This window comes from Primulina eburnea, chromosome 9 (assembly GCF_022965805.1).
Source record: "Primulina eburnea isolate SZY01 chromosome 9, ASM2296580v1, whole genome shotgun sequence".
NCBI classification, from domain to species: domain Eukaryota; kingdom Viridiplantae; phylum Streptophyta; class Magnoliopsida; order Lamiales; family Gesneriaceae; genus Primulina; species Primulina eburnea.
This window is the reverse complement of record NC_133109.1, coordinates 27,542,161-27,568,938: the sequence shown is the minus strand read 5'-3', so window position 1 is coordinate 27,568,938 and position 26,778 is coordinate 27,542,161. Positions and strand designations below refer to the sequence as shown.

Below are 26,778 nucleotides of genomic sequence, written 5' to 3'. Positions count from 1 at the left end.
CTAATAGTCTATCTGATAGTCAGTATAATCGACTGAAATTGTGTGTTATATACAGAGTATAGTTACTAAATTCCATACAACTCGAATTGGGTATAGTTACTAAATCTCTTATAACTCTAATGGTCTATCAGAGAGTCAGATGATTTATAAAGTTGAAATGACATTCTCATCGATTGATCATAAAAAATCAATCATATATAGAGTATTTACTAAATGTGTTTAACCAGTCGGTCAAAGCATATGTTTCAGTCGGTTGTTAAAATATTTCAGTTGGTTCAATGTGTTTAATCAGTCAGTTAATGAATATATTTCAGTTGAAACTTCGAAGACGAAATTTTTATAAGGAGAGGAGAATGTAACACCCCAAATATTTCTAATGGCTTGTATATGTGTTATGTTAATGTTAATGATGTTTAAAAGCATGATTATGGTTATGAGAACATGTAATGAAAGTTTGTTGAAGTATTTGTTTGTTTGGTTGGTTCGAATTGTGGCGGTAGTTACGGGTTTTAGCATAAATATTTGGATATTGATTCAAATGATATGAGGTTTCTTTTAACATTAAATAGAGAAATAAATTCTTCCACTTGATATTTTCAAAATAATCAGGAGCATTACGATATGCGGAGACTATATCTTGAGAAAAATATGGATCCATTATGGCAGCATCCTGTTTTACCAAATGAGGGTGTGTCTTCTGCAACATAGAAAGACCGTACATGCTCTCTTGTATGTGCTGCACATGTTGGAAGCATGTTATATATATAATTGTTTCTCGCAAAAATTACGGGCGTGACAGGCACATGATCGTGCCAAAGATGTGAAATTATCTGACTCCTTTATCAAATGTTGTGGATCTCGATTCGGTCATAAGTTCTAACTCCTTAGAAATGACTAAAACACAAAATGTCACACCCTTACTCTATACTTAGCATAATTACCATAATCAAAATAAGGTTTGAATGATATAACTATAATATGAAGCCAATCAAACAAGAGGCATCACTTTGACGGTTTATAAAATTTTTGGCATGATGTCCCTACATTTTGTTTAAACCAAACCTCAAGCAACAACATTCATATATACATAAAAACATATTTCATATACAAACGTACATTGTACCATCCCATATATCATAGAACTTGTTTCAAACCCTGACATTAATTTCATTATAATACATATGCGGAAGCTATACAATAAGAAGCCCGGTTCTTGTCGAGGTGGGGCACGTCACAAGCATCCATTGGCGAACCGGCATCCTACGCATCTTCACTACCTGATCCTGTAATACATGAGCTACGTGAGTTTATAAACTCAATAAGTTGGCACTTGTACGTATCAATATGCATAGAAGGAACATACATATCAAGTCGTGATCAACAATGAATCTTAAAAACTTGTCATACCGTAGCATATATTCAATGTTCATTTTTGTACTTGAGCATCATTAGTTGACCTGTACTACCGTGCTTGCTTTATTATATAGCTACTACTGTGTTGGACGTCAGGGAGCAACCTTTGGCAACCCCACGCCCCATGAACATATATTGGCCAATAGCTTTGGTGGACTTAAAACCACTCATGATGTCAACAAGCTCTATATCATGTAAAATCAATCCTTTTCTTTTCATGTTCATGTTCTTGTTCATGACATAGCACCCATCATCAATATTCATGAGTTTCTTACATATTTAATACATAACAATGGAATATGGTGCTATGTTTTCATCAATAAACATACTAACAATGTACATATATCAATAGACAATGAGAAGCATTTGAAATTCATAATATTACTCATGTATTACTTCAAGAACATGCCAACTTACAGTCCAAGCGTACGAATACTTGTTTGAGACGATGTATCTCGCTCTTATACTGTCAAATATACCAATAATTCAGTCACTATTGTATAAACTAGGTGAAAATCACTCCTCTACAGGTAGAACAACTTAAAGAGAAGAAAACTTACTCCTATATGATGTTCTTGTGATGGAGAGTAAACTTCTAGCCTCAAAATGATGAAGGAGAAGAAGAAAATGACTTTTTGGAAGGAAGGTTTCTTGTTTCTCTCGAGTTTTGCTGAGAAAAGAATGAAGGAAACTGATACAATAGCTTAGAAAGTCGAAGCTTATCTTCTTATATGCAAGGCGGCGCTCGGGCGGTAGTTTTCTACCGCTCGAGCGCGGAATGTTCTGTCCAAGACCAGATTTCCAGAACCATTGGCGCTCGGGCGGTAAAATCCTACCGCTCGGGCGCCACTCATTCTGCTTCTGCGCACTGGTTCCTCAAAGATTGCTCCGGAAACGTCTCTTCCCTTCATAATTTGGAAAAGTGGTAAACTAGGAAGTTGTAGCTCTATGTCTTGGCTTGAATCTCCCACTAGTTTCATGTCATTTGGAGGTGTGAGTCAAAAGTTATGCCCATTCTCCCAACATGTGTCATTGTAGGAGTGACGATACACACAACTCACTTCGGGGCGCTTTTGGCTTGTCTTGCACAATGATTTGGACAAAACCCAAAACGTGAAAGTTGTAGCATTATATCCTAGCTTCCTAATGGTTAAGGCCTCCCACAATTTGGATCAATATTCAACTCATTATGCTAAAACCCGTACGAACTACCATATTTACATCTCATTTCCCACAACTTCCATTACACTATCATTACCTACACATCTTACTATCACTATTTTAACACATATTCATTCTCAATACACCATGGACAATATAAAAATCATGTTCAATCTCAATATTGATACCTCAATCATCATGTGAAATCTAATGAGCTAAATAACTACATAATAAACGACATAAACGCATTATTATCATTTGTACAAGTAACCGGGCATTACAATTCTCCCCTCCTTCAAAGAATTTCGTCCTCGAAATTTGACGTACCATATAGTTTGGGATATCTCTGTTGAATCTCGTCTTCTCGCTCCCAAGTTGCTTCTTCGATTGCATGATTTCGCCATAACAGTTTCACCAAGGGTATTTCCTTGCCTCGTAATACTTTTGATTTCCTATCGAGGATTTGGACTGGTCGTTCTTCATACGAGAGATTCGATGCAAGCTCCAATGGTTCGTAATGAAGAACGTGAGAAGGATTGGCCAAATACTTTCGTAGCAAGAAAACATGAAAAACATTATGAACATTTGACAAGTTCGGAGGTAAAGCAACTCGGTAGGCTCTGTCTCCTATTCTTTCCAAGATTTCAAATGGACCGATATATCTTGGACTCAATTTTCCCTTCTTAACAAAACGCAAAATGCCCTTCAATGGTGATATCTTTACAAATACATGGTCACCAACCTGAAATTCCAATCGACGACGTCGCACATCAGCATAGCTTTTCTGTCGACTCTGAGCAGTGTGCATTCTTTCTCTGATCTTGGTTACCAATTCAGCTGTCTGTTGTACCAATTCAGGGCCTAATAATTTCCTTTCTCCTATTTCATCCCAATGTACTGGAGATCGACATTTTCTACCATATAATGCAGTATATGGTGCCATTCCAATGCTTGACTGATAGCTATTGTTATATGTAAACTCAGCCAACGGTAGTTTACTGTCCCAACTACCTGGGAAGTCAATAGTACATGCCCTCAACATATCTTCTAAGATCTGATTCACTCGTTCTGATTGTCCATCAGTTTGAGGGTGGAATGCTGTGCTGAATGACAATCGATTTCCCATAGCATGATGCAAACTCTTCCAAAATGCTGATGTAAATTTTGGATCTCTATCAGATACAATGGACACTGGTATGCCATGAAGCCTCACTATCTCCTTGATGTATTCTTCAGCATATTGATTCATCGTGTATGTGGTCTTCACCGGAAGAAAGTGAGCCGATTTTGTAAGTCGATCGACAATAACCCATATAGCATTGAATCCTCTTTGAGTTCTTGGCAAACCAAGAATGAAATCCATCGTGATGTGTTCCCATTTCCATTCAAGAATGGGTAGTGGTTTCAGGAGCCCTGCTGGTCTTTGATGTTCAATTTTGACCTGTTGATAAGTTAGACATTGTGCAACAAATTGAGCAATGTCCTTTTTCATACCTGGCCACCAAAATAATGGTTTCAAATCCTTGTACATTTTCGTGCCTCCTGGATGGATCGAATAGGGAGTAGCATGAGCATCAATAAGAATGTCATTCCTGATCGTTCCTTGTTTTGGTACACACAGTCTCCCTCGATATGTCCATATTCCTTCCCCATCCAATTCAAAATTCAAATTTCCTTTTTCTTCATCTCGCTGCCTCAATTGCTGTAATTCATTATCTGTATTTTGTTCGACCTTGATCCTGTCTGTAAGTGTTGGTCGAACTATGAGAGATGATAATTGAATTGCAGCTCCCTTTGGAATAACATCAAGTTTCAAGTTCTGCAAATCCCATAGGATTTGTTCTTGTACTTGCATTGCAACAATAGAACTGAACTTTCGACTTAACGCATCTGCAACAACATTGGCTTTGCCTGGATGATAATTAATAACACAATCGTAATCCTTCACCAATTCCAACCAACTTCGTTGTCTCATATTCAGTTCTTTTTGCGTGAATAAGTATTTCAGACTCTTGTGGTCTGTGTAAATTTCACACCGTTCACCATACAGATAATGGCGCCATATTTTCAATGCAAATACCACTGCTGCCAGTTCTAAATCATGTGTGGGATAGTTCTTTTCATATTCTTTCAATTGCCTAGAGGCATAAGCAATCACCTTCCCGTGTTGCATCAAGACTGCTCCTAAACCTTGTTTCGAAGCATCACTGTACACTACAAAATCTCCTGATCCTTGTGGAATAGCAAGGACCGGTGCTGATGTCAATTTTGCCTTTAACTCTTGAAAACTGCGATCACATGCTTCATCCCATACAAATCTCACATTCTTTCGAGTTAAAGCAGTCAAAGGCAATGCTATCTTAGAAAATCCCGCTATAAACCGACGGTAATAACCAGCAAGCCCGAGAAAACTGCGTACCTCGGTAACAGTGGTAGGTCGTAGCCAGTTATTAACAGCTTCAATCTTACTTGGATCCACTGATATGCCTTCTTTTGAAATGATATGACCCAAGAATGCTACTTGTTCAAGCCAAAATTCACATTTCTTCCATTTGGCATATAAATGTTTATCCTTCAAAGTCTGCAAAACTAATTGCAAATGTTCTCGATGCTCCTCTACAGTTCGTGAGTAGATTAAAATATCATCTATAAACACAATCACGAACTTGTCTAGGAATGGCTTGAAAATTCTATTCATTAAATCCATGAAAGCTGCTGGTGCATTTGTTAGTCCAAATGGCATTACAATAAATTCATAATGCCCGTACCTGGTTCGGAAGGCAGTTTTTGAGATATCATCTGATTTAACTTTTAATTGATGATAGCCTGATCGTAAATCAATCTTCGAAAAGATAGCAGCTCCTTGTAGTTGATCAAACAAATCATCAATTCTAGGGAGTGGATACTTATTTTTTATTGTCACTTTGTTCAACTCCCGATAATCAATGCATAGACGAAGGGTACCGTCTTTCTTTTTCACAAACAAAACAGGTGCACCCCACGGTGAAAAGCTCGATCTAATAAACCCTTTATCAAGCAACTCCTGTAACTGTTCTTTCAATTCTTTTATTTCTGTAGGAGCTAATCGATAAGGAGCTTTGGAGATCGGATGAGTTCCTGTCACAACATCAATTACAAATTCAATCTCTCTATCTGGGGGTAAGCCTGTTACATCATCAGGAAATACTTCTGGAAATTCACAAACGACATCTGTATCTTTTAGTTCACGAACCAGTGGATCAATAACTAAAACAGATGCTAAATATCCTTGACACCCCTTCTGTAATAATTTACAAGCCTTCATACAAGAGATTATCCGAAGAGGTAAGGATATACCTGCACTTGCTACTGTGAATGGTTCAGCTCCTACTGGTGCAAACTTGATCATCTTCAGGCCACAGTCAATATTAACTCTGTACTTCGAGAGCCAATCCATTCCCAATATCACATCAAAATCGTTCATTTTCAAAACAATCAATTCAGCATACATCTGATGGCCTTGGACATATATTGGACATCCTCGCACAATCTGATCTGTCTGTAATTCTTGCCCGGAAGGTAAGGCTATGGCGAGTTGTGTCTCTAGTGTACTTGCTGTAATGCCCAGTCTCTTTACAAATGATTCCGAAATAAAGGAATGTGTGGCTCCTGAATCTAGTAAAACAATAGCAGTAATACCAGAAATCAAGAACATACCGGTGATCAACGATGTATCCGCATCCACTTCTTCTTTGGTCATGGAGAAAAGGCGTCCCTGTACTTTCTCAGAACTTCCTGGACAATTCTTGGCGAGATGTCCTGGCTTCTTGCAACGATAACAGACATTAGAACCTTGCATACATTCCCCGCCATGAAGTTTGCCACTATTTAGGACAAGGTGGTCTGTCCTGTTCTTTACGTGGAGGGGGACCCTTGCCACGGGGTTCCTCTGGTCGAGCACCTTTGCTATCGATCTTTTTGCCTTGTCCTATTCCTTGGCTCTTCTGAAAGTACTGCTGCCTTCGTTGTTGCCTGTCCCTGTCAATGTCATGTTCATCTTGTTCTGCCATAAGTGCTCTTTCTACTATCTCCCCATACGTAGCGACTTTCGACATTCGTACATCTCTTTTAATTTCAGAGCGAAGTCCCCTCATGAAGTGTTCGCCCTTACTTGTGTCATCTTGTGCAATATATGGTACATATTGGACTCCGGCCTCAAATTGTTGTATGTATTCTGTCATTGCCATAGTTCCTTGCTTCAGGTTAAGGAAGTCGCTGGCTTTCTTAGCTCGTACGTCTTTACTGAAATACTTGTTGTAAAACACGGTTTTGAAAGTTCCCCATGTCAGTGGTCCAACCGGTAATGCCACTTTTGCACTTTCCCACCATATTCTTGCATGTTTTGTTAAGAGAAAGATGGCACAAGTCACTTGGTCAGCATCATCCATATGAAGGTAGGAGAAGATGGACTCCAATGACTTAATCCACTCTTCTGCTACTGCTGGATCGGTGCTTCCCATGAATTCCGGAGGATTCAAACGTCTAAAACGATCATATACGTCTGTTTGAACAGGCACATGTCTGTGTACTATGGCTTGAGCTTGTGCCTGTTCATGAGTAGTCCGTTGCATCTCCAGTAGCTGCTGGATTTGTTCACCATGGACCTTTGCTTGTTGTTGGAGTAATTGGGCGAAGTCATCTACAGGTCGTGGCGCACTACCTTCACCTTCGACTGCTGGGGCCTTGCCCTTAGATGACTCTCCCTCATGTACTTTACGTTTCGGTGGCATCGTTGCATATCTTAACCTACATGTAGGTCACGTAGAAACACATAACTTAGCATAAACTATAAGATACAAAGATACTTACTTGCCGAGTTCTCCTTGTGGATGAAGTGCAGTGTCTTCCCTGTCAAAGAACCGTGGGCTCTGATACCATAAAAATTGTCACACCCTTACTCTATACTTAGCATAATTACCATAATCAAAATAAGGTTTGAATGATATAACTATAATATGAAGCCAATCAAACAAGAGGCATCACTTTGACGGTTTATAAAATTTTTGGCATGATGTCCCTACATTTTGTTTAAACCAAACCTCAAGCAACAACATTCATATATACATAAAAACATATTTCATATACAAACGTACATTGTACCATCCCATATATCATAGAACTTGTTTCAAACCCTGACATTAATTTCATTATAATACATATGCGGAAGCTATACAATAAGAAGCCCGGTTCTTGTCGAGGTGGGGCACGTCACAAGCATCCATTGACGAACCGGCATCCTACGCATCTTCACTACCTGATCCTGTAATACATGAGCTACGTGAGTTTATAAACTCAATAAGTTGGCACTTGTACGTATCAATATGCATAGAAGGAACATACATATCAAGTCGTGATCAACAATGAATCTTAAAAACTTGTCATACCGTAGCATATATTCAATGTTCATTTTTGTACTTGAGCCTCATTAGTTGACCTGTACTACCGTGCTTGCTTTATTATATAGCTACTACTGTGTTGGACGTCAGGGAGCAACCTTTGGCAACCCCACGCCCCACGAACATATATTGGCCAATAGCTTTGGTGGACTTAAAACCACCCATGATGTCAACAAGCTCTATATCATGTAAAATCAATCCTTTTCTTTTCATGTTCATGTTCTTGTTCATGACATAGCACCCATCATCAATATTCATGAGTTTCTTACATATTTAATACATAACAATGGAATATGGTGCTATGTTTTCATCAATAAACATACTAACAATGTACATATATCAATAGACAATGAGAAGCATTTGAAATTCATAATATTACTCATGTATTACTTCAAGAACATGCCAACTTACAGTCCAAGCGTACGAATACTTGTTTGAGACGATGTATCTCGCTCTTATACTGTCAAATATACCAATAATTCAGTCACTATTGTATAAACTAGGTGAAAATCACTCCTCTACAGGTAGAACAACTTAAAGAGAAGAAAACTTACTCCTATATGATGTTCTTGTGATGGAGAGTAAACTTCTAGCCTCAAAATGATGAAGGAGAAGAAGAAAATGACTTTTTGGAAAGAAGGTTTCTTGTTTCTCTCGAGCTTTGCTGAGAAAAGAATGAAGGAAACTGATACAATGGCTTAGAAAGTCGAAGCTTATCTTCTTATATGCAAGGCGGCGCTCGGGCGGTAGTTTTCTACCGCTCGAGCGCGGAATGTTCTGTCCAAGACCAGATTTCCAGAACCATTGGTGCTCGGGCGGTAAAATCCTACCGCTCGGGCGCCACTCATTCTGCTTCTGTGCACTGGTTCCTCAAAGATTGCTCCGGAAACGTCTCTTCCCTTCATAATTTGGAAAAGTGGTAAACTAGGAAGTTGTAGCTCTATGTCTTGGCTTGAATCTCCCACTGGTTTCATGTCATTTGGAGGTGTGAGTCAAAAGTTATGCCCATTCTCCCAACATGTGTCATTGTAGGAGTGACGATACACACAACTCACTTCGGGGCGCTTTTGGCTTGTCTTGCACAATGATTTGGACAAAACCCAAAACGTGAAAGTTGTAGCATTATATCCTAGCTTCCTAATGGTTAAGGCCTCCCACAATTTGGATCAATATTCAACTCATTATGCTAAAGCCCGTACGAACTACCATATTTACATCTCATTTCCCACAACTTCCATTACACTATCATTACCTACACATCTTACTATCACTATTTTAACACATATTCATTCTCAATACACCATGGACAATATAAAAATCATGTTCAATCTCAATATTGATACCTCAATCATCATGTGAAATCTAATGAGCTAAATAACTACATAATAAACGACATAAACGCATTATTATCATTTGTACGAGTAACCGGGCATTACACAAAATGAGGAATATGAAAAAATTACAGGAGGAATCCATTAACAACATCAAATATAATTATATTGCTATGAACTTGATCAACATTTTTACAATAAAGTTGAAGGAATATGTAAAAATTTGAAGGAACTAAAATACTGGAAATTGGAAACAAGTACAGATGAACTATTGAGAGGAATTTTAAAAGCTTTGCTGCTGTTTTGTTGGATGTGTTTTGTTTATGTCTCCTTTCTGAATACTCCTTCTGCTTTTGTCATACTCCACGGGGAATTTTCAACTACATTCCACAATCACTCACGTTGGGACGTGGCTCAACTCCTCGCATCGTGCCTTTTTTTTACCAATTGTCTGGAACCTTGTGGGCTTGGCATATGTTGGACTGTGGCTTGGAATTCCATTGGTTTTGATAACTCTTGTGGGCTTAGCTTATTTTAGGTGTAACAATAATATTATGATTAGACCATAAATAGAACACAAAATCCTACCACGCTTTGATCGAGCCAGTGCCTCGGATTGAGAAGGTCTGTAAACCACGACTTGTAATATGATCCAAACACACCTGCTTTAAATAGATCATTCAATCTACTTATTTCTTTAGTAATAGTTGGCAATACTTTCTTATGGGAAACACATTGCACCGATTCAAAGGAACCATTGTAAGGACCGGTATAACCAAGTGCTGCCAAAGCAGGTGTCTCGGATAGCTGTGCATATGGATAGCGACAAAATTGAGATTTTGTACTCTTCCGAGCATCTACATATGTAATGCATGTGTTTTAGATACTAGTACATATCGTCAAATCATAATTCCCAAAAAATAAAAATAAAGTACAACACATACCCTTGTGAACTACGAGAGATGGTATGATTTCCAGTGGTAATGGCTTATCGTTAACAAACATAGTTGCTACATCACCAGCACCAACTAGGCTAGCATGTGCAGCTTCTTTATCACCACATTCAATGATAGAGGTCTTTTGTGGCTTACCTAACACTAAAATAAAGTATTGTATCATAATAAAATAAATGATTATTTCAAATATATAATTTACAAACACTTAACACATATTACTATTCTTTTTCTTGGACCGTGCGGAGAAAATAATCCGTTCTCCAAATCGTTGTCGTTTGGTGGAAGGTGGCTCATCTACGATTCAACAAATAAATCAAGTTAAATAAAAATATGTAAACGTTTAAATTAAAATTTGAACATCAAACGTACGATGATGGGTGGCATTGTTAAGTGGATCACACACTTCTTCCTCTCGGCTCATTCCTTCATTCAAGTCTCGATTGACAGAAGTTACCTCTTTGACCAAGTTATCTATGATTTAACAAATTAAATATCATTAGTGAAATAAAAAGCATACTACAATTTGGATTTAAAAGAAAATATACCAAGATGTGTAAGAGGAGATATGAATAGTTCAACAATCGCCTTTGCCCAAGAGTCATTCCTTGATTGGAAACAGTTGTCCCTGGCTCACCTAAAATTAAAAAAAAAAACATATTATTATAATTAGATAAATAATTATCTCTAACATTTTAAAACTCACAGAGCTTATATTTTTCATTGGTCTTCTTTTTCTTAGATTGTACAAAGACAATGGTTGGTTCATCCAAACATCTTTTGGATTACTTGAAATGTTCAAAACTTCCACTATACGTTCAAGTTTGCTATCCAAATTTGAAATCATATCTTTCAACTCCATAAATTTTCTGTCCACGTGCTCTTGTAAAGCTTTAACTTTTCCACTTGTATCTGATTTGCCGAGGACATCATCTCGTTCGACTTGATGAGATTGTTTTTCTAGTGCTTTCTTGGCTGGACAAAGTTTAGAAAACCTCTTTGACTTCTTTTTGGGACAAAGTTTCCTTTCATGGACTTCTTCTTTGGACTGAATGGTCTCTTTAGATATACAAAGAGTGAGATTCTTAGTGTAGTGCACAGATTTTCCCTCAAACAACAATGAATTAATATAGGACAAATGGAAACCAGTACAAGAATCTTCAGTGAAAATATTTCTAATATAAGGAGCAATAGATTCTTGATCTGTAAGTGACAAAATACTGCTAAAAATCTGTAAATTTAACATATTTTAAATTATTAATACACAAATAGAAAATATATTAATAAAACTAAATTATATGCTAAATACACTAACCTTTTTACCACTCTTTGATGCATCTAAAATGTCAATATATCTAGGAGATCCTTTTTTTGACTAGTTGTTAGAAATCCATTGGCGCATGCGTGGAAGAGATGTATTGTCTCCTTCTCTTTGTTTCGCAAAACGCTCCCCAATACCACGAACGCGTTCGTACGCAGGAATCTAAATTCAAAAATTATAAAAACACATATAATCAATCATATTCAAATCACATGGAAAAATGTAAAAAAAAATAAAAAATTAATTACCTGTAGCGGATTGATGAATCCAACCATATCATGGGTTCCACTGTTCGAAGACTTACCGTTTTATGCTTTTTTGCTCAACACAACTTCTTTTTTTCCAAATCACAAACAGCTCCTTTGAAAGCTATTGTATCCTAAGGGTACTTATTAAAAACATCAAAATCATCAATCAGGATAAAAATCTCTTTATCAACTTGAGGATTCTTAACTGGAGCTATAGGTCATAGTACACCACAAACGAAGTACAAACAAGCCATCTTCACTCTCTCTATACTCAACAACTCATCCACACTTTTCAAATCCTTCAACTTCCTTCACAGATACTTTATCACTACCTTGAAAATATCTATCACAAAAGTCTGAAACTTCTACTATTTCATCAGGAATTATCAGAACAATCCAACCCTGTTATCAATGCATACTTCATTCTAGAAAACTTGACTAGTATATCATTTACAACAAACCACATTTCATCATCTTCTGTTTCATACACTTGTCTCATCACCATAAACAATAAAATCTGACTAGATAAATCATAATCTGCAGCATACTTAATCAGATTGTCAAATTGTGTGTTTTCAACCATGAAGTCCATGTCCATTTCATTCAAGCAATCTGAAAAAAATTCACTGACTTTTTTATATTTGGAATGTACACTTAACTTGCAACTAAAATACTTCTCTGCTGATAATTGAGATTGAAGATTAACCTGGAAAAAAATTATTCAAGTCAACTTGTAGAATCAATAAATTAAATACTCAATTATGTGAAATTCATGAAATTTATATGAAATTTAAAGAGCAATACAAAAAATAAATATTTTCAAAACAAAAATGAACATACCCAAATCTTTTGTGCAACCATCTCCGACATTCTTCGTTCTACTAACAAGAAGTTTCAAAGAGAAGAGATCTTAATCGAAAAAAATAATCAACTTCAAAATTCATAGATTAGATGAAATCTTTGATATTAAAATATTGAGACAAAGTCAATCAATAATATCAACAACTCAATCATTTCAATCTACAGACATGCTTATTGGTTAATTTATTAACAAACTGAATATGTTAAAATTCATGAAATTTCTAAAGCAATAATGAACATACCTAAATCTTGTGTGCAACCATCTCCGATTTTTTTTTTTCCTTTAATAATTTCAGTTGGTTGATGCCTTTAGTTGGATACAGACATGGATAGTACACTTCATCCATCCAAAAACTGAAATAACAAAATTTCGTTAAATTTATGAAAGTTGTTCCAATAACAAAAGAATTATGATATACTTAATAACAATATGTAAACTTTTGTTGAAAATCATTATTTAACCAATATGAATTGCTATTGATACTGTATCAAGTTCATTCTCTCTTATTTCTTCTTTTCTAGATCTGTCAAGTTCAAATTGGGAAATTTATGAACCCAATCACCTCAGCAACCCATCAAACGTGTTATGAAATATTTTTTCTTACTGACTCAAAACCACTCACTATTAAAAAAAATCTCCATCTAAATAATCGAATCATCAAAAACAGAAAGAACAACATTCAATTTATTTTCCTTTAGACCATTTTATCGTTGAGTATTTATTAGGCGATGAAGGTGAAACTGGTGCATGAATGTACATGATGTATGAAACTGGTGGCACATTTTTTTTTTGCTGCGGTAATTTATTTGACCATGTTTCTGCTTGAATTTTTCTTTATCGCCTGCTTGCGTGAATTTTGGTGGATCAGGGGTAAAGCTCGGCTTTTTTGCATCAGGCGCAACAATAGTACGTCGGTATAATGCCATTTACTCTTTACTGGTCGGCATAAGATTGCTCTGTCGTGGCTACTTCATTATAAAGAGCTATAAATTACAGCTTAGTAGAAAGTAATACTATTCTATGATGTGTTATTTCCAACACAGCTAGATATCTGCTGGTGGTTGACTGTGTACAAGTAGGCACCTGTTTTAAACTGCAATTTTAGAAAGACTTGCGCTTCTGTAACCGGATAACGAGCACCAAAAACCATCTTTACATTGGATGGTTAGGTGTTTTGATGATCCCTACCTTATTAACTGCAACTTCTGTATTTATTCTTGCCTTCATTGCTGCTCCTCCAGTAGATATTGATGGTATTTGTGAACATATTTTTGGATCTCTACTTTACGGAAACAATATTATTTCAGGTGTCATTATTCCTACTTCTGCTGCTATTGGTTTGCACTTTTACCCTATCTAGGAAGCAACATCCGTTGAATGGTTATACAACGGTGGTCCTAATGAACTAATTGTTCTTCACACTGAATATATACAGATTTATGTAAACAGACATGTAAACACGGGCATCTATAAGAGATTAGTAAAACTCAATCTTTTTTCTGGCACTTCATGTAAATGAGCGATCAAATGGAGTGCTCAATAGTTTAGTATATTTTTCTCCATGTCATATACGAGTATGGTTCGCCGGAACGGCCGTGATGCCACCTGAACGGCCTATGCCGTTCCAAAGTTCCGGGGTGGGTAGGTTGATGGCTTGTATCGGCGTTTCGTATACCGAAAACGGGGATATAATGGTGGAAAACGGGGATATAACGGTGGAAAGAACCGGAACCCCATTTGCGACGGTTTTGTTTTGAACCGTCGCTACTAGGACGGTTTTATGTATGTAGCAACGGTTTTTATTTAACCAATCGGCGACGGTTTTAATAAAAAAAAATAAAAGAAAGGTTCACGGATTCATTTAATCCGTGACCCATCCGCTTATAAATTGCGTCCGTCTCTCTTTCAGAAATTGCCCATTTCCGCAGAATGAGTGAATATTGTTCTTGATTCATTTGCATCATTTCTTTTGCGTCCTTCCGCTAATGAATGCAGCATGAGTAAAGTGCACACTTGATTCATTTGCGTGAATTGTTTCTTGTCGCTTCAATTTTTCCACGGCTATTTTTCAGCTTTAATTTTTATTGGTCCGGAGATATTGTGTAATCCAAATTTCACAGGTATTAATTTTTTTATTGTATTAAAATAATTCTGTTTTATAAAGTGTGAAAAAACTAAGTCAACTATTTCTATTAAGAAATTTTTATTACAAAGTGTGAAAAAACTAAGTTAATTATAAAGTATTTATATTTTAATTGATGTTAAATAATTTGTAACATCACTTTATATAAGATTTGATTTTTATTATTAGTCCATCACTCTAAATTGATTCAAATTTGTGTGAACTTATATATATCCAATCGAAAATATTTTAAAATTTTAATTAATTAAATACAAATAATTTTTAATAGTATATTTAATTTTTGATATGGTTGGAAATATTTTAAATATAACGACGATATAAATTGTGTTCAATAAATTGTTAATAAAATTTTAAAAATATTTAAATTTCTTATTTACATCAAAGAATCTATTTAAATGATATTTATTTTAATTTTTATATTTCTAAATATTTTCCAAAATTTTTAATTTTTATATATTTATAATATTTTTTTAAATACTCGTTCCGCGACCGTTCTGCGAAATTTCATTGTAATTGGAACGGTAGCATCCCTTCCGATCTCCGCGACCGCGACAGCGAACCGTGTATATGACTAGTAGTAACTGTAAGACATTTACTTGTACTCATGGCTGAATTTGTGTTCATGTAAGGTAAAATTTGGCAGAAAATGGCATCACACTGCATTCAATGGTAAAGCTGAGTGAAATGGTTTCAATATTGAAGGAGAAGGGAAGATTTTCAGAAGAAACCCAGAAAATGGTCATGAAGTTCCTAGAGGAGAATCGAAAGGTTGCACTACCGGCGGTGCCAACAAATGAGAAGGTGAAAGTAAGAATTACTTATAAGGAGAGGGCAAAGTTGGCAAATAATCCTACAGGAAAGAGGTTGTATGAGATAATGGTCCAGAAGCAAACTAACTTGTGTGTGACTGCTGATGTTACTACTGCTGCTGAGTTGCTTGAAATTGTAGACAAGGTGAGGTAACGAAAATTAATTACTACTTTCTTATTGGCTGATGATGTTTAGCCTGCTGTATTTTTTGTGTGAATTGTCATATAACCAGTTCATGATATGATTTTGGAATCATTTATTCTGTATTATCCTGAGTGAGCAGTGGTCACCATTTTCATATCATAAATAAGATAAGAAGTTGGGTCAGATAGACTAGGAAGTTTGGATAGTTGATTTCAATCTCTTGTGATCATCTATTAGAGATTTATCCGTTAAAGAATTTGACCATAGACCATTGTCATTCCCTTTTATATTTATATTTTTTCGAATTATGTGGTAGTTGGAATGTTGGTGTTAGGTTTATTTTGTCTGACAGATATAAAAAATAATAGAAATATCAAAATAGGATTGAAAATAGTGAATTTGTGTTTTATCAGAATTAAATGTTGTGCCAGATGTTACAACATCTCAGACAACATCTACACGCAGCGGAATATTAACTTTTATAGCACAAATTCACTTTAAAGAAATAGATGGACGAGATTAAATATGCACAAGTATAAATACTTGTGCGCTGCCTTATGGCAAAAATTAATCACTAGAAAACGTAACCGTTTACACAAAAACCTATCATTAGTGATCAAAACTAAAATCAATTTCCTCAACAAGTTGAGAAAACAAATGCTTTCTAAAACAAATAACCAGAATAAAAACTTAATCAAGAAAGATAAAAAGTGATGCCAAAAGGGAATCCAAGAAAACAGTCTTCAGCCAACTTCTGCACAGATGTTGTCTTCAGATGTTCCCAACATTCAAGGCAACACTTGTTATCGGCAGTCTTCAAAGTAGCAACGTTGACAGCAATTTTCTCTGAGATTCAGAACGTGCAAAGTGTGTGTATTACTTCGAGTAGAAAAACGGCCACTATCAAAGTCCTAGGTTTTCCTTTTTCTAGATGAGAGTCTTATCTCATAAGGAAACCTATTAAGCAAGGAAAGAAAGAGTTTAATTATAAATAAACCCTATTTAAACATTGATATCATATCTTATCAACTCATAAATATAATATCTCAATAGTTAACAATATATTTGCACAATTATCTCATAATCTTAAGAAATGCAAAATCACATAATATTATCACACTTAATTTAAATTGATTCGAAAGGATATAATTAGGAAAATAATTTAATTCTATAATTCTAACAAACTCGACAATATTATTTCCCTTCAATCTCCCCCTTTTTGCCTTTCTTGGACAAAATGAGATCAACCCCATTTATCCTTGTTAGATCAAATCAACTCCCCCTGAATTCAAGAACGTTTGTCTCCCCCTGAATACGATACTCTTAGCAGAGGTGTTGTTGATATTGATGGCAACATTCAGAGCAAAACCTGGACAAACTCTTTGATTTTTGAGTAATGCATGAGAGACAAACTTACAAACATAGTAAAAGCATACACACTATACGAGCAGACACAGTAACAGAATAACCCTCATTCATCATCCTCATCATCATCACTATCATCACTATCACTATCATCATCCTTAGTGCCGGATGGACCAGCATCATCATCTCCCCCTTTTTGTCCATGAAAGACACCTACGATCAACAAAGCCTCGATAGTAGAGGCCAAAATTTCATAGTAAGCCAAATCAGCCTTGGCCTGAGAAATCTTTTTACGGGCGTGATCAAGATGAGCATGAGCAGCGGCGACTGGAATCTTCAAGCACCCAGCGGTGGATGTAGAAAATGTGGTATGTGGAGAAGGACCAGTAGCAGGGGATGACGTGGTAGAGGCGGTAGGCTGAGAAGGGCCAGTAGCAGGGGGTACTGAGGCAGAGGCAGTCCAAGGAAGATCAACCTTCCTCTTGCCTTGCAGAAGAGCAGGAGCAATCTTGAGGGATTCACTGGTCAAAGAGAAAGGTTCTACGATGTCCTTAATAAACCCTTGTGACTCCAAGATACCATAAATGAGATATGGAAATGGGAGCTTGGATGACTTCAAACCGCCGTTGGCATACAGCAAAATTGTGTTGAACACCAGGCGTCCAAAGTTTAAGGTTGAGTTCCCAACCGCAAAGAGAGTCAGTGCCTGAGCCTTGGTGACAACAGTGGTATTAGTAGTCGGAGTCCAATTGTGGATGGCAATCTTGTGCAGTACCGAATAGAGTGATGTAAGTGTAGCAGCTGAGACCTTGTTGGGATGGAGAGGAAACTTGCTGACCATACCACCAGTTAGTACAGAAATTACCTCGCTTAAATCCGGAGGAGGGCCGTCGGCAACAGCAGGTGTACCATAGTGTGCATTGATTACATCGGCTGTGAATTTGTACACCCTGTTGCGGACAAAAACTTGTCCAAATTTTGCCGATCTCGGATCGCCAACACTCAAAGAAAGATTTCCATAAAATTCGAGGATAGCCTTATGACAGTAGGGGAGAGCAGATGAGCATGTGGAAAACAGACCCCGAGACTTCAGAAACTCGATTAAATTATACCGAGAAAATGCTTCCAAATCCACATTGCGCTCCGCAACAAACTCTCGATTTTCATAAAGATGCCAGTTGGAGAATGTCGTCTCAGAGTAAAACATGTTGTTGTAGCTGTTGGCCAGATCATAGGCAGATAGATCAATGTCGTCCTCAGTGTCCTCAACATCTGGGGCGATATCCATAGGTTTAGGGTTATTGGCTTGTCTGGCACCCCCAGAACCCGCTTCGTCAGCAGATTCACTATTAGACTGACTTGATGCAGTTGGACTTGTAGAGATTTGGGGAGCAGTAGAGGTAGATGGAGCCTTACCCTTCTGATTTTTCAAGTTGGCCATAAATTGTGCCAATGAAACTTCATCCTCACTTTCGTCAACAGGATTCTAAGAGGGTTGTGTTGGAGAAGGTGCAGGCTCAGAAAGGGAATCATCATCATCCTGGCCGGAGGAAAAGGATGACGAGAGAACAGTAACCCGTGGTGCAGGTTTTTTGCGAGCAACCAATTCGTAGTCCCCATCAGCAGAGTCATCTCCCGAAGTCTCTGCAGGGTCAATCAACGATGGGCGAGTGGATGATTGCCCTTTGTACCGAAATTGTTTCCCTGGTGTGAGGTCAGGATTATACCCAGCCTGTCTCTTGGATCGACGAACAGGTTGACGCAGAGGATTGAATACTTGCATAATTGGTGGATTCTCAACATGGAAAGCATTTCCGGGTTCCCCTGGTGCAATTACCTCCAAAGGGACGGGATCTTCAGTCGTAAGGACCAATGGTAGAGACGATTCGTCAGCGGGTGTTGTAGCAGATGTTGTCTCACTAGTGGCAACATTTTCTGTGTGCCCCATTTCACTCCGAATATCAAGTGGATCAAAACCTTTGCCTGCCATTGATGGTAAATTGCAAGTTAGGCCGAGCAAGGGGAAAATTTCAAAGAGAAATGAGTAACTGCTGGTGCAATTGCTTAGGGTTTCTAGAACAGTTAGAATGAGTTTGAAATAAGTGGGAAGTGAAGAAACTAATTATCACAAATAAGCACAGTGTAACTCCCTTTAAGTCTAACGGTAACAAAAATGAAACCCAACAAAAATTAGCCATTAACCCCGTTAATTACACAGTTAATTTTCGCACAAAACAGATTCAAAATTACCAGCAGTAACCCACATCGATTTTCGCTCCATTAGACATCGAGCATCACGTAAATTCGAGATTTTTGCACAATCTGGATTTTCATCGAATTTTCTTTTGTCGAATTATCAATATCCTTGTGGCACACCAATATTCACGGAAATATGTTTATGCATGACCTAATTATGCCTAAACCAGAATGTAATAGAAATAGAAACATGAGAGCAGATATGACATATGTTTACAGATAAAGTGTTGTCACAAATGTTGGTAACATCTCCTGACAACACGCACAATTCCCGAAAAAAAATTTGATTATCTTCACACTTGGTGACTTAACAATTTTCTGAACATAGGAATGGTAGCTCCCACACTAGGAGAACGGTCTTCATTGGACTCCCCTAGGTAGCCTTTTCCATTTTCTCCTATTTCTGTGGTAATTTTAGAAGGGGTAGCTCCCACACTAAAAGCACAGCCTTCATTGGGCTCTTTTAGGTATCTTTTTCCATCTTTCCTTCTAACCACAGACCCATCACCTTACTTTTCAATTTTTCTTAAGTGACTTGTCACATTGGTTAGAGTCAAATGACCAATCTTCAAGTTCTTTGTGACAAAGTTCAAATGTATAGGTGTGAAGATTTAAAAGATAACTAGGAATTGTAAGAGCATCAGAAAACTATGCTACATGGTTTCAACACAACATATCACAGTATGAATGCAATGTAGTATGCCTAAGTCCTAAAAATGCACATGCAAGTTAGGTGTTGTCCGAGATGTTGTAACATCTGAGACAACATCTATCAATGATCAAACAGAACACATGCTAAGAGATTTCCTAAGATTGGAGAATCTCTCAAAGTCCAATGCTTTTGTGAATATGTCAGCCAATTGGTTATTTGTATCAACAAATTCAATTCTAATCAATCCTTCTTCTACTAAATCTCGAATTAAATGATGCCTTATGTCAATGTGCTTTGTTCGAGAGTGTTGTACTGGATTTTTTGAAATGTTAATTACACTAGATTTATCACAGTACACCACTAAAGATTCACTTTTAAGTCCATAATCTTCTATCATTTGATTTATCCACAAAAGTTGGGTACAAGCATTTCCAAATGCCACATATTCTGATTCAGCAGTGGATAAAGATACACAATTTTGTTTTCGACTGTGCCAAGAAATCAAATTATTTCCAAGATAGAAACACCCCCCAGAAGTACTTTTTCTATCATCTATATCCCCCGCCCAATCAGCATCTGAGAACCCTACTAGATTTGAGTTGGTTTCGTGAGTATACCATAATCTAAGTTAATGGTTCCGGCTATGTATCGTAGGATACGTTTTACGGCTTTTAAGTGAGAGATCTTAGGATTAGATTGGTATCTAGCACATAAACACACACTAAACATCAAGTTAGGGCGACTAGCAGTCAAGTACAAGAGACTTCCTATGATGCTGTGGTAAAGGGTGTAGTCAACATCTTCGGCCGCAACATCTTTGGATAGTTTTTCATTTGAGCCCATTGGTGTTTTCATGTGCTTAGTGTTATCATTAGCGAATTTGTTTACCAGATTTTTAGCATACTTACTTTGACATAAGAAGATGCCATCATGCATTTGTTTGATTTGCAAACCAAGAAAGAAATTTAACTCACAAACCATACTCATTTCAAATGTAGATGACATGCACTCAACAAAATTATCAACATTCTTTTGAGAGGAAGAGCCAAAGATTATATCATCAACGTAGACTTGACAAATAAGAATCTCACCTTTGGACTGTTGAATAAAAAGAGTTTTGTCTACCTCACCTCGTTTGAAACCAATCCCGAGTAGATATTCAGTTAATCTCCCATACCATGCACGTGGTGCTTGCTTCAGGCCATAGAGTACCTTCTTCAACTTGTAGACATGGTCCAAATGATGTGGATCCTCAAACCCCTTCGGTTGTCTAACATACACTTCCTCACTCAAAAAGCCATTTAGGAATGTGCTTTTAACATCCATTTTAAAAAGTTTGATTTTCATGTAGCATGCAATGGATAGTAGTAGTCTGACTGACTCAATACGGGCGACAGGAGCAAAGGTCTCATCAAAATCAACCCCCTCCACCTGTGCGCACCCTTGAGCAACTAGTCTAGCTTTGTTTCTAATGATGTTTCCCGACTCATCGGTTTTTTTTTTTTTTTGAAAATCCATTTTGTACCAATTATGTTACCATGGTCAGGAGGCGGAACCAAGTTCCACACATCATTTCGAATAAATTGCTCAAGATCATCATGCATAGCATTAATCCAAAACTCATCTTTCAAAGCTTCATCAACATTTTTGGGCTCAATATTGGATATAAAACATGAAAATCTAACATGTGATTATGTCGAACTCATGCAAATCAGTCCAGCCATTTTTCGATAATCGATCTTTTCTTTCTGTCGAGTTTGAACATCTCCATGCATGCTTCCAATAATTTGAGATGATGGATGGTTTTTCTGAATTTTGATTGGAATACACGATCCATTATCCACTGCATCATCATTGTAGTGTGGCTCTTCTGATTTTGTGATTTCAGTGTCACATGTTGTGTCAGGTGTTGCAACATCTTTGGCAGCATCTCCATTTTCCAGTGAGATTGGATTGTCCAGCAGATCTTCAATGTCATCTTCAGCAGTTTTCTTCTTAAGATCTGCACAGTCATCAAAAACAACATTAATTGATTCCAAAATAGTCCTTGTTCTTAGATTAAACATACGATAAGCACGACTATTGGTGGCATAACCGAGGAATAAACACTTGTCACTCTTGGAATCAAACTTAGCGAGTTGGTCCCTGTCATTTAAGGTATGACACACACAGCCAAAAACATGAAAATATCTAAGGTTATGCTTTTTTCCCATAATTATTTCATAGGAGGTCATGGTTGAACCACTCCTTAAATACACCATATTTGAAATATGACATTCCGTGTTAAGGGCCTCTGCCCAAAATCGCTTTGCAAAGTTCTTTGAAGTTAACATTACTCTCTCCATTTCTTGCAAAGTTCTGTTCTTACGTTCGGCAATGCCATTTTGTTGTGGAGTTTTTGGTGCTGAAAATTCATGAGAAATACCTTTCTTGTCACAGAAGGATGAGAATGAATGATTTTCAAATTCCTTACCGTGATCAGTTCTGATCCTTTTTACCTTCAGGCTATGGAAGTTAGTGATTCTTGTGATCAAGCTTTTGAATACATCGAAAGTATCTGACTACTCTCTAATAAAACTAACCCACGAAAAGAGTGAGAAATCATCAACACACACAAAAGAGTATTTCTTACCTCCGAGGCTCTCAACTTCCATAGGACCCATAAGGTCCATCTGTAGTAATTCCAGACAGCGTGTTGTCTCAGATGTTGGCAACACTGGATGCGACACGCGGGTTTGTTTACCCTTTTGACAATCTCCGTAAACATATGGTATACCAGACAAGAGATTAGGCATACCTCTTACTGCATTGTACTTACTCAGGTTCTTCAAGGTTTTAAAATTTGCATGTCCGAGTTTTCTGTGCCAAAGGTCAAGATCAGTGATTTGCACATGCTTGCACGAAAGTTCCTCACCTATTTGATAGCAATTATCTGAGGACCTGGTACCTGACATAATACACACATTCGATTCATCAAAGACTTCACAGTTATGTTTATCAAATTTAACAAACAAATATCATCACATAATTGACTTATGCTTATCAAATATGAATTCAATCCTTCAACATAGAGCACATTGTGGAGTCTTGGTAGTCCTTCAACATTTAGTGTACCCTTTCCTACAATTTTTTCTTTTGCTACCCCTCCATATGTCACTTTACCACACTTTTGTTCAACATAATCGATCAGATGATCTCTTGAGCCCGTCATGTGACGTGAGCTACCACTATCAAAGTACCAGTGACATGTAGTCTTAGTTTTCAACGAAATGTAGACAACTTTACAATGAGTTTTTACCTTTGGTACCCAAATTTGTCTTACTGTAGGTTGACCGTAGGAGGTGTTGCGGAAGGTGTTGTGCAACATTTGAGGCAACATTCGTCTTGACTTTTGGTTTAAGCGATCGTCCCTGAGTCTAAAACAGTAGGGCCTGATGTGACCAGGCTTAAAACAGTAATGACATACATACCTTCGTTTTCTCTTCTTAGGAACAGATGCAGTGGGTTGTCTTTTTGATGGTATGCTTTTGATCGGAGACGTAGATTGCGGCGGTGTGAATGTTTCAGTTTTTCCTTTTACAAAGACAGTGGATTTTGAAGTTTCACCAGTTTCGTACACACTGTCTTTAAATCTCAGACACTTCTTGTCATCTCTTCCCGATATTACCAAGTTCTAAATCCTTTTTGCTCAAAATTACCTCAAGTTTAGCAACCACTGCTTTTATATCAGCATTTTCTTTTATGAGATTTGCATTAAGCTTGTTTCTTTTGGTCCAATCTTCAAAAAATTCTTCATAAAGCTTCTGGACACTTTCAAGAGTAAGTTCTTCACCATCAACCTCCAGATCATCTTCACTCAAGTTTCCAGAAACTATAGAGTTGAAGCAGACTGATTTTTCACAAATGTTGCGGCCAGGTGTAGCAACACCTAGGGCAACACCTAAAGGATTCACTTGTAGCCAGCGGGTTTTTGTCAGCAGTGCAGTCAGGGAGGTTTGATTGTCTTCATCAGTGGACTTCTCCTCAAGATCAGATTCTTCATCGCTTAGAGATGCATTGTAGCCTTTGTTCTTGCGTAATCTGTTTGCACACTCATTGGCGTAGTGGCCGAATCCTTGGCATTCTCTACACTGCACCGAATCATACTTCCTTGGTGTAAATTGTCCCTTGCCTTCGTTCCTTGTTTGAATTTGTAACTTCGCAGGAAACCTTTGTGGCTTTTCAGGTGCAAGGAGGTTAGAAGATTTAGATGGCTATGCATCCTTCTTCTTATCTCGGATTCTCTTCAAGTAATCACTAAATTTCTTTGTGATAAGGGAGATAGAGTCCTCGCAGAGATCATAATCATTGACTTCTTGAGATATTTGAAGGAGTTCATTATAAGAGCCATTTGAAGCTTGAAGTGCATTTGTCTTCCTTTTATCCTTTTTCTGCATGTCCAGATTCATCTCGAAAGTACGTAATGAACTGATAAGATCTTCCAATGACATTTTAGAAGTATCCTTAGCCTCATCTATTGCACAAATCTTTATGTTGAATCTTTCAGGTAGAGACCGGAGAACCTTGCTAACTAGACGCTCATTGGAGATGGACTCTCCAACACTGAAAGCCTCATTAGCAATTTCTTGTAGGCGCCGATCATACTCAAGTATGCTCTCCGATTCTTCCATCCTCGTCATCTCGAACTTTGAAGTAAGCATCCTTAATCTAGTTCATCGCACACTCTCAGACCCTTCACAGTGACATTGGAGGATATCCCATGCACTTTTAGCCGAAGTACAGTTTGTAATTAGGCTGAACATATTCGTGTCAACTGATGTGAATATTGCATTCAAGGCCTTTGAGTTGTGGTTCGAATTTTGCACTTCATCAACAGTCCAGTCAGTTTCAAGCTTTGGTCGATTGTCCCCCTCTTGATCTGTTGCGACTGGTGGAGTCCATCCATTGATGACACGCTGACATGCCCGTTCATCTAGAGATTTTATGTAGTATCTTATTTTAACCTTCCATAAGCTGTAATTAGTACCATCAAGAACTGGTGGTCGAAGTGCCGCGCTTGCAAACGAGATGTCCATTAGTTATTTTTCTGTCCAACAAAACAAAAACCAGAATCAGCACTTAGTATATCAAGAGTTGGCTCTGATACCACTTGTTAGGTTTATTTTGTCTGACAGATATAAAAAATAATAGAAATATCAGAATAGGATTGAAAATAGTGAATTTGTGTTTTATAAGAATTAAATGTTGTGTCAGATGTTACAACATCTCAGACAACATCTACACGCAGCGGAAAATTAACTTTTATAGCACAAATTCACTTTAAAGAAATAGATGGACGAGATTAAATATGCACAAGTATAAATACTTGTGCGCTGCCTTATGGCAAAAATTAATCACTAGAAAACGTAACCGTTTACACAAAAACCTATCACTAGTGATCAAAACTAAAATCAATTTCCTCAACAAGTTGAGAAAACAAATGCTTTCTAAAACAAATAACCAGAATAAAAACTTAATCAAGAAAGATAAAAAGTGATGCCAAAAGGGAATCCAAGAAAACAGTCTTCAGCCAACTTCTGCACAGATGTTGTCTTCAGATGTTCCCAACATTCAAGGCAACACTTGTTATCGGCAGTCTTCAAAGTAGCAACGTTGACAGCAATTTTCTCTGAGATTCAGAATGTGCAAAGTGTGTGTATAACTTCGAGTAGAAAAACGGCCACCATCAAAGTCCTAGGTTTTCTTTTTTCTAGATGAGAGTCTTATCTCATAAGGAAACCTATTAAGCAAGGAAAGAAAGAATTTAATTAGAAATAAACTCTATTTAAACATTGATATCATATCTTATCAACTCATAAATATAATATCTCAATAGTCAACAATATATTTGCACAATTATCTCATAATCTTAAGAAAGGCAAAATCACATAATATTATCACACTTAATTTAAATTGATTCGAAAGGATATAATTAAGAAAATAATTTAATTCTATAATTCTAACAAACTCGACAATATTATTTCCTTTCAGTTGGATATTTACCGGAAATTTCTCTTGATCAGATGATATGTGTTCAACTTAAAAAAGTAAAGTATATATGTATCTATGGCCGCATTACGTTGATAAATTTTCATATTCCATGCCCAATAAAATAAGAGGACGAGGAATCTAGCAGCCAACTAGCAGTGCATCTTCTTTTTTCTCTCTCTAACGAAGATCTGGTGGCTTTGAGCAAACAGTGTGCCAATTATAAGTCATGATCTACCGTCATGTCTTTAGCTCATTCATGCTACTATGTATCACACGTGTCAATTGAGGTAAACCCCATGCAGTGTTTTAGATGGCACAGTTGTTGTAAATGCATGCAGATTTGCTTTTGGACAATCATTCTTACCCTCTTATTTCATTTATCTGCAGGTTGGAGCTGAGATTTGCATGTTAAAAACCCATGTGGATATATTTCCTGATTTCACCGATGATTTTGGATCTAAGCTTCGTGTGGTACGTTAGAACCATCATATTTTTGGCACAGCGGTTTCTTAATTCTGATTATTTAGATGACTTTATCCCTCATTTATCAAGCTGATCGAAAACCCTCTTTTTTATTCTGAAAATGTGAGATACGTTCTACTCGTATTAGATCCCATTCATTACCTGAATATTTACTCTTTGGCTAAGACTGAT

General features: G+C 37.0%; 2 protein-coding genes across 2 annotated transcripts; one reads left to right on the top strand and one right to left on the bottom strand.

Annotated features, from left to right (window-relative positions):
• LOC140840849 (uncharacterized) lies at window positions 1-11,296 on the bottom strand. Its single transcript, XM_073208012.1, has 8 exons — window positions 11,000-11,296; window positions 10,842-10,921; window positions 10,666-10,767; window positions 10,516-10,590; window positions 10,285-10,437; window positions 9,932-10,197; window positions 619-736; window positions 1-32 (listed from the first exon to the last, which is right to left on the bottom strand). The coding sequence occupies exons 3-8, from the start codon at window positions 10,715-10,717 to the stop codon at window positions 1-3; spliced, it is 696 nt and encodes a 231-aa protein (XP_073064113.1). The 5' UTR covers window positions 10,718-10,767; window positions 10,842-10,921; window positions 11,000-11,296.
• A 4,200-nt stretch (window positions 11,297-15,496) lies between these two features.
• LOC140840483 (uridine 5'-monophosphate synthase-like) lies at window positions 15,497-26,692 on the top strand. Its single transcript, XM_073207670.1, has 2 exons — window positions 15,497-15,821; window positions 26,512-26,692. The coding sequence occupies exons 1-2, from the start codon at window positions 15,534-15,536 to the stop codon at window positions 26,602-26,604; spliced, it is 381 nt and encodes a 126-aa protein (XP_073063771.1). The 5' UTR covers window positions 15,497-15,533; the 3' UTR covers window positions 26,605-26,692.
• The last annotated feature ends 86 nt before the right edge of the window (window positions 26,693-26,778 follow it).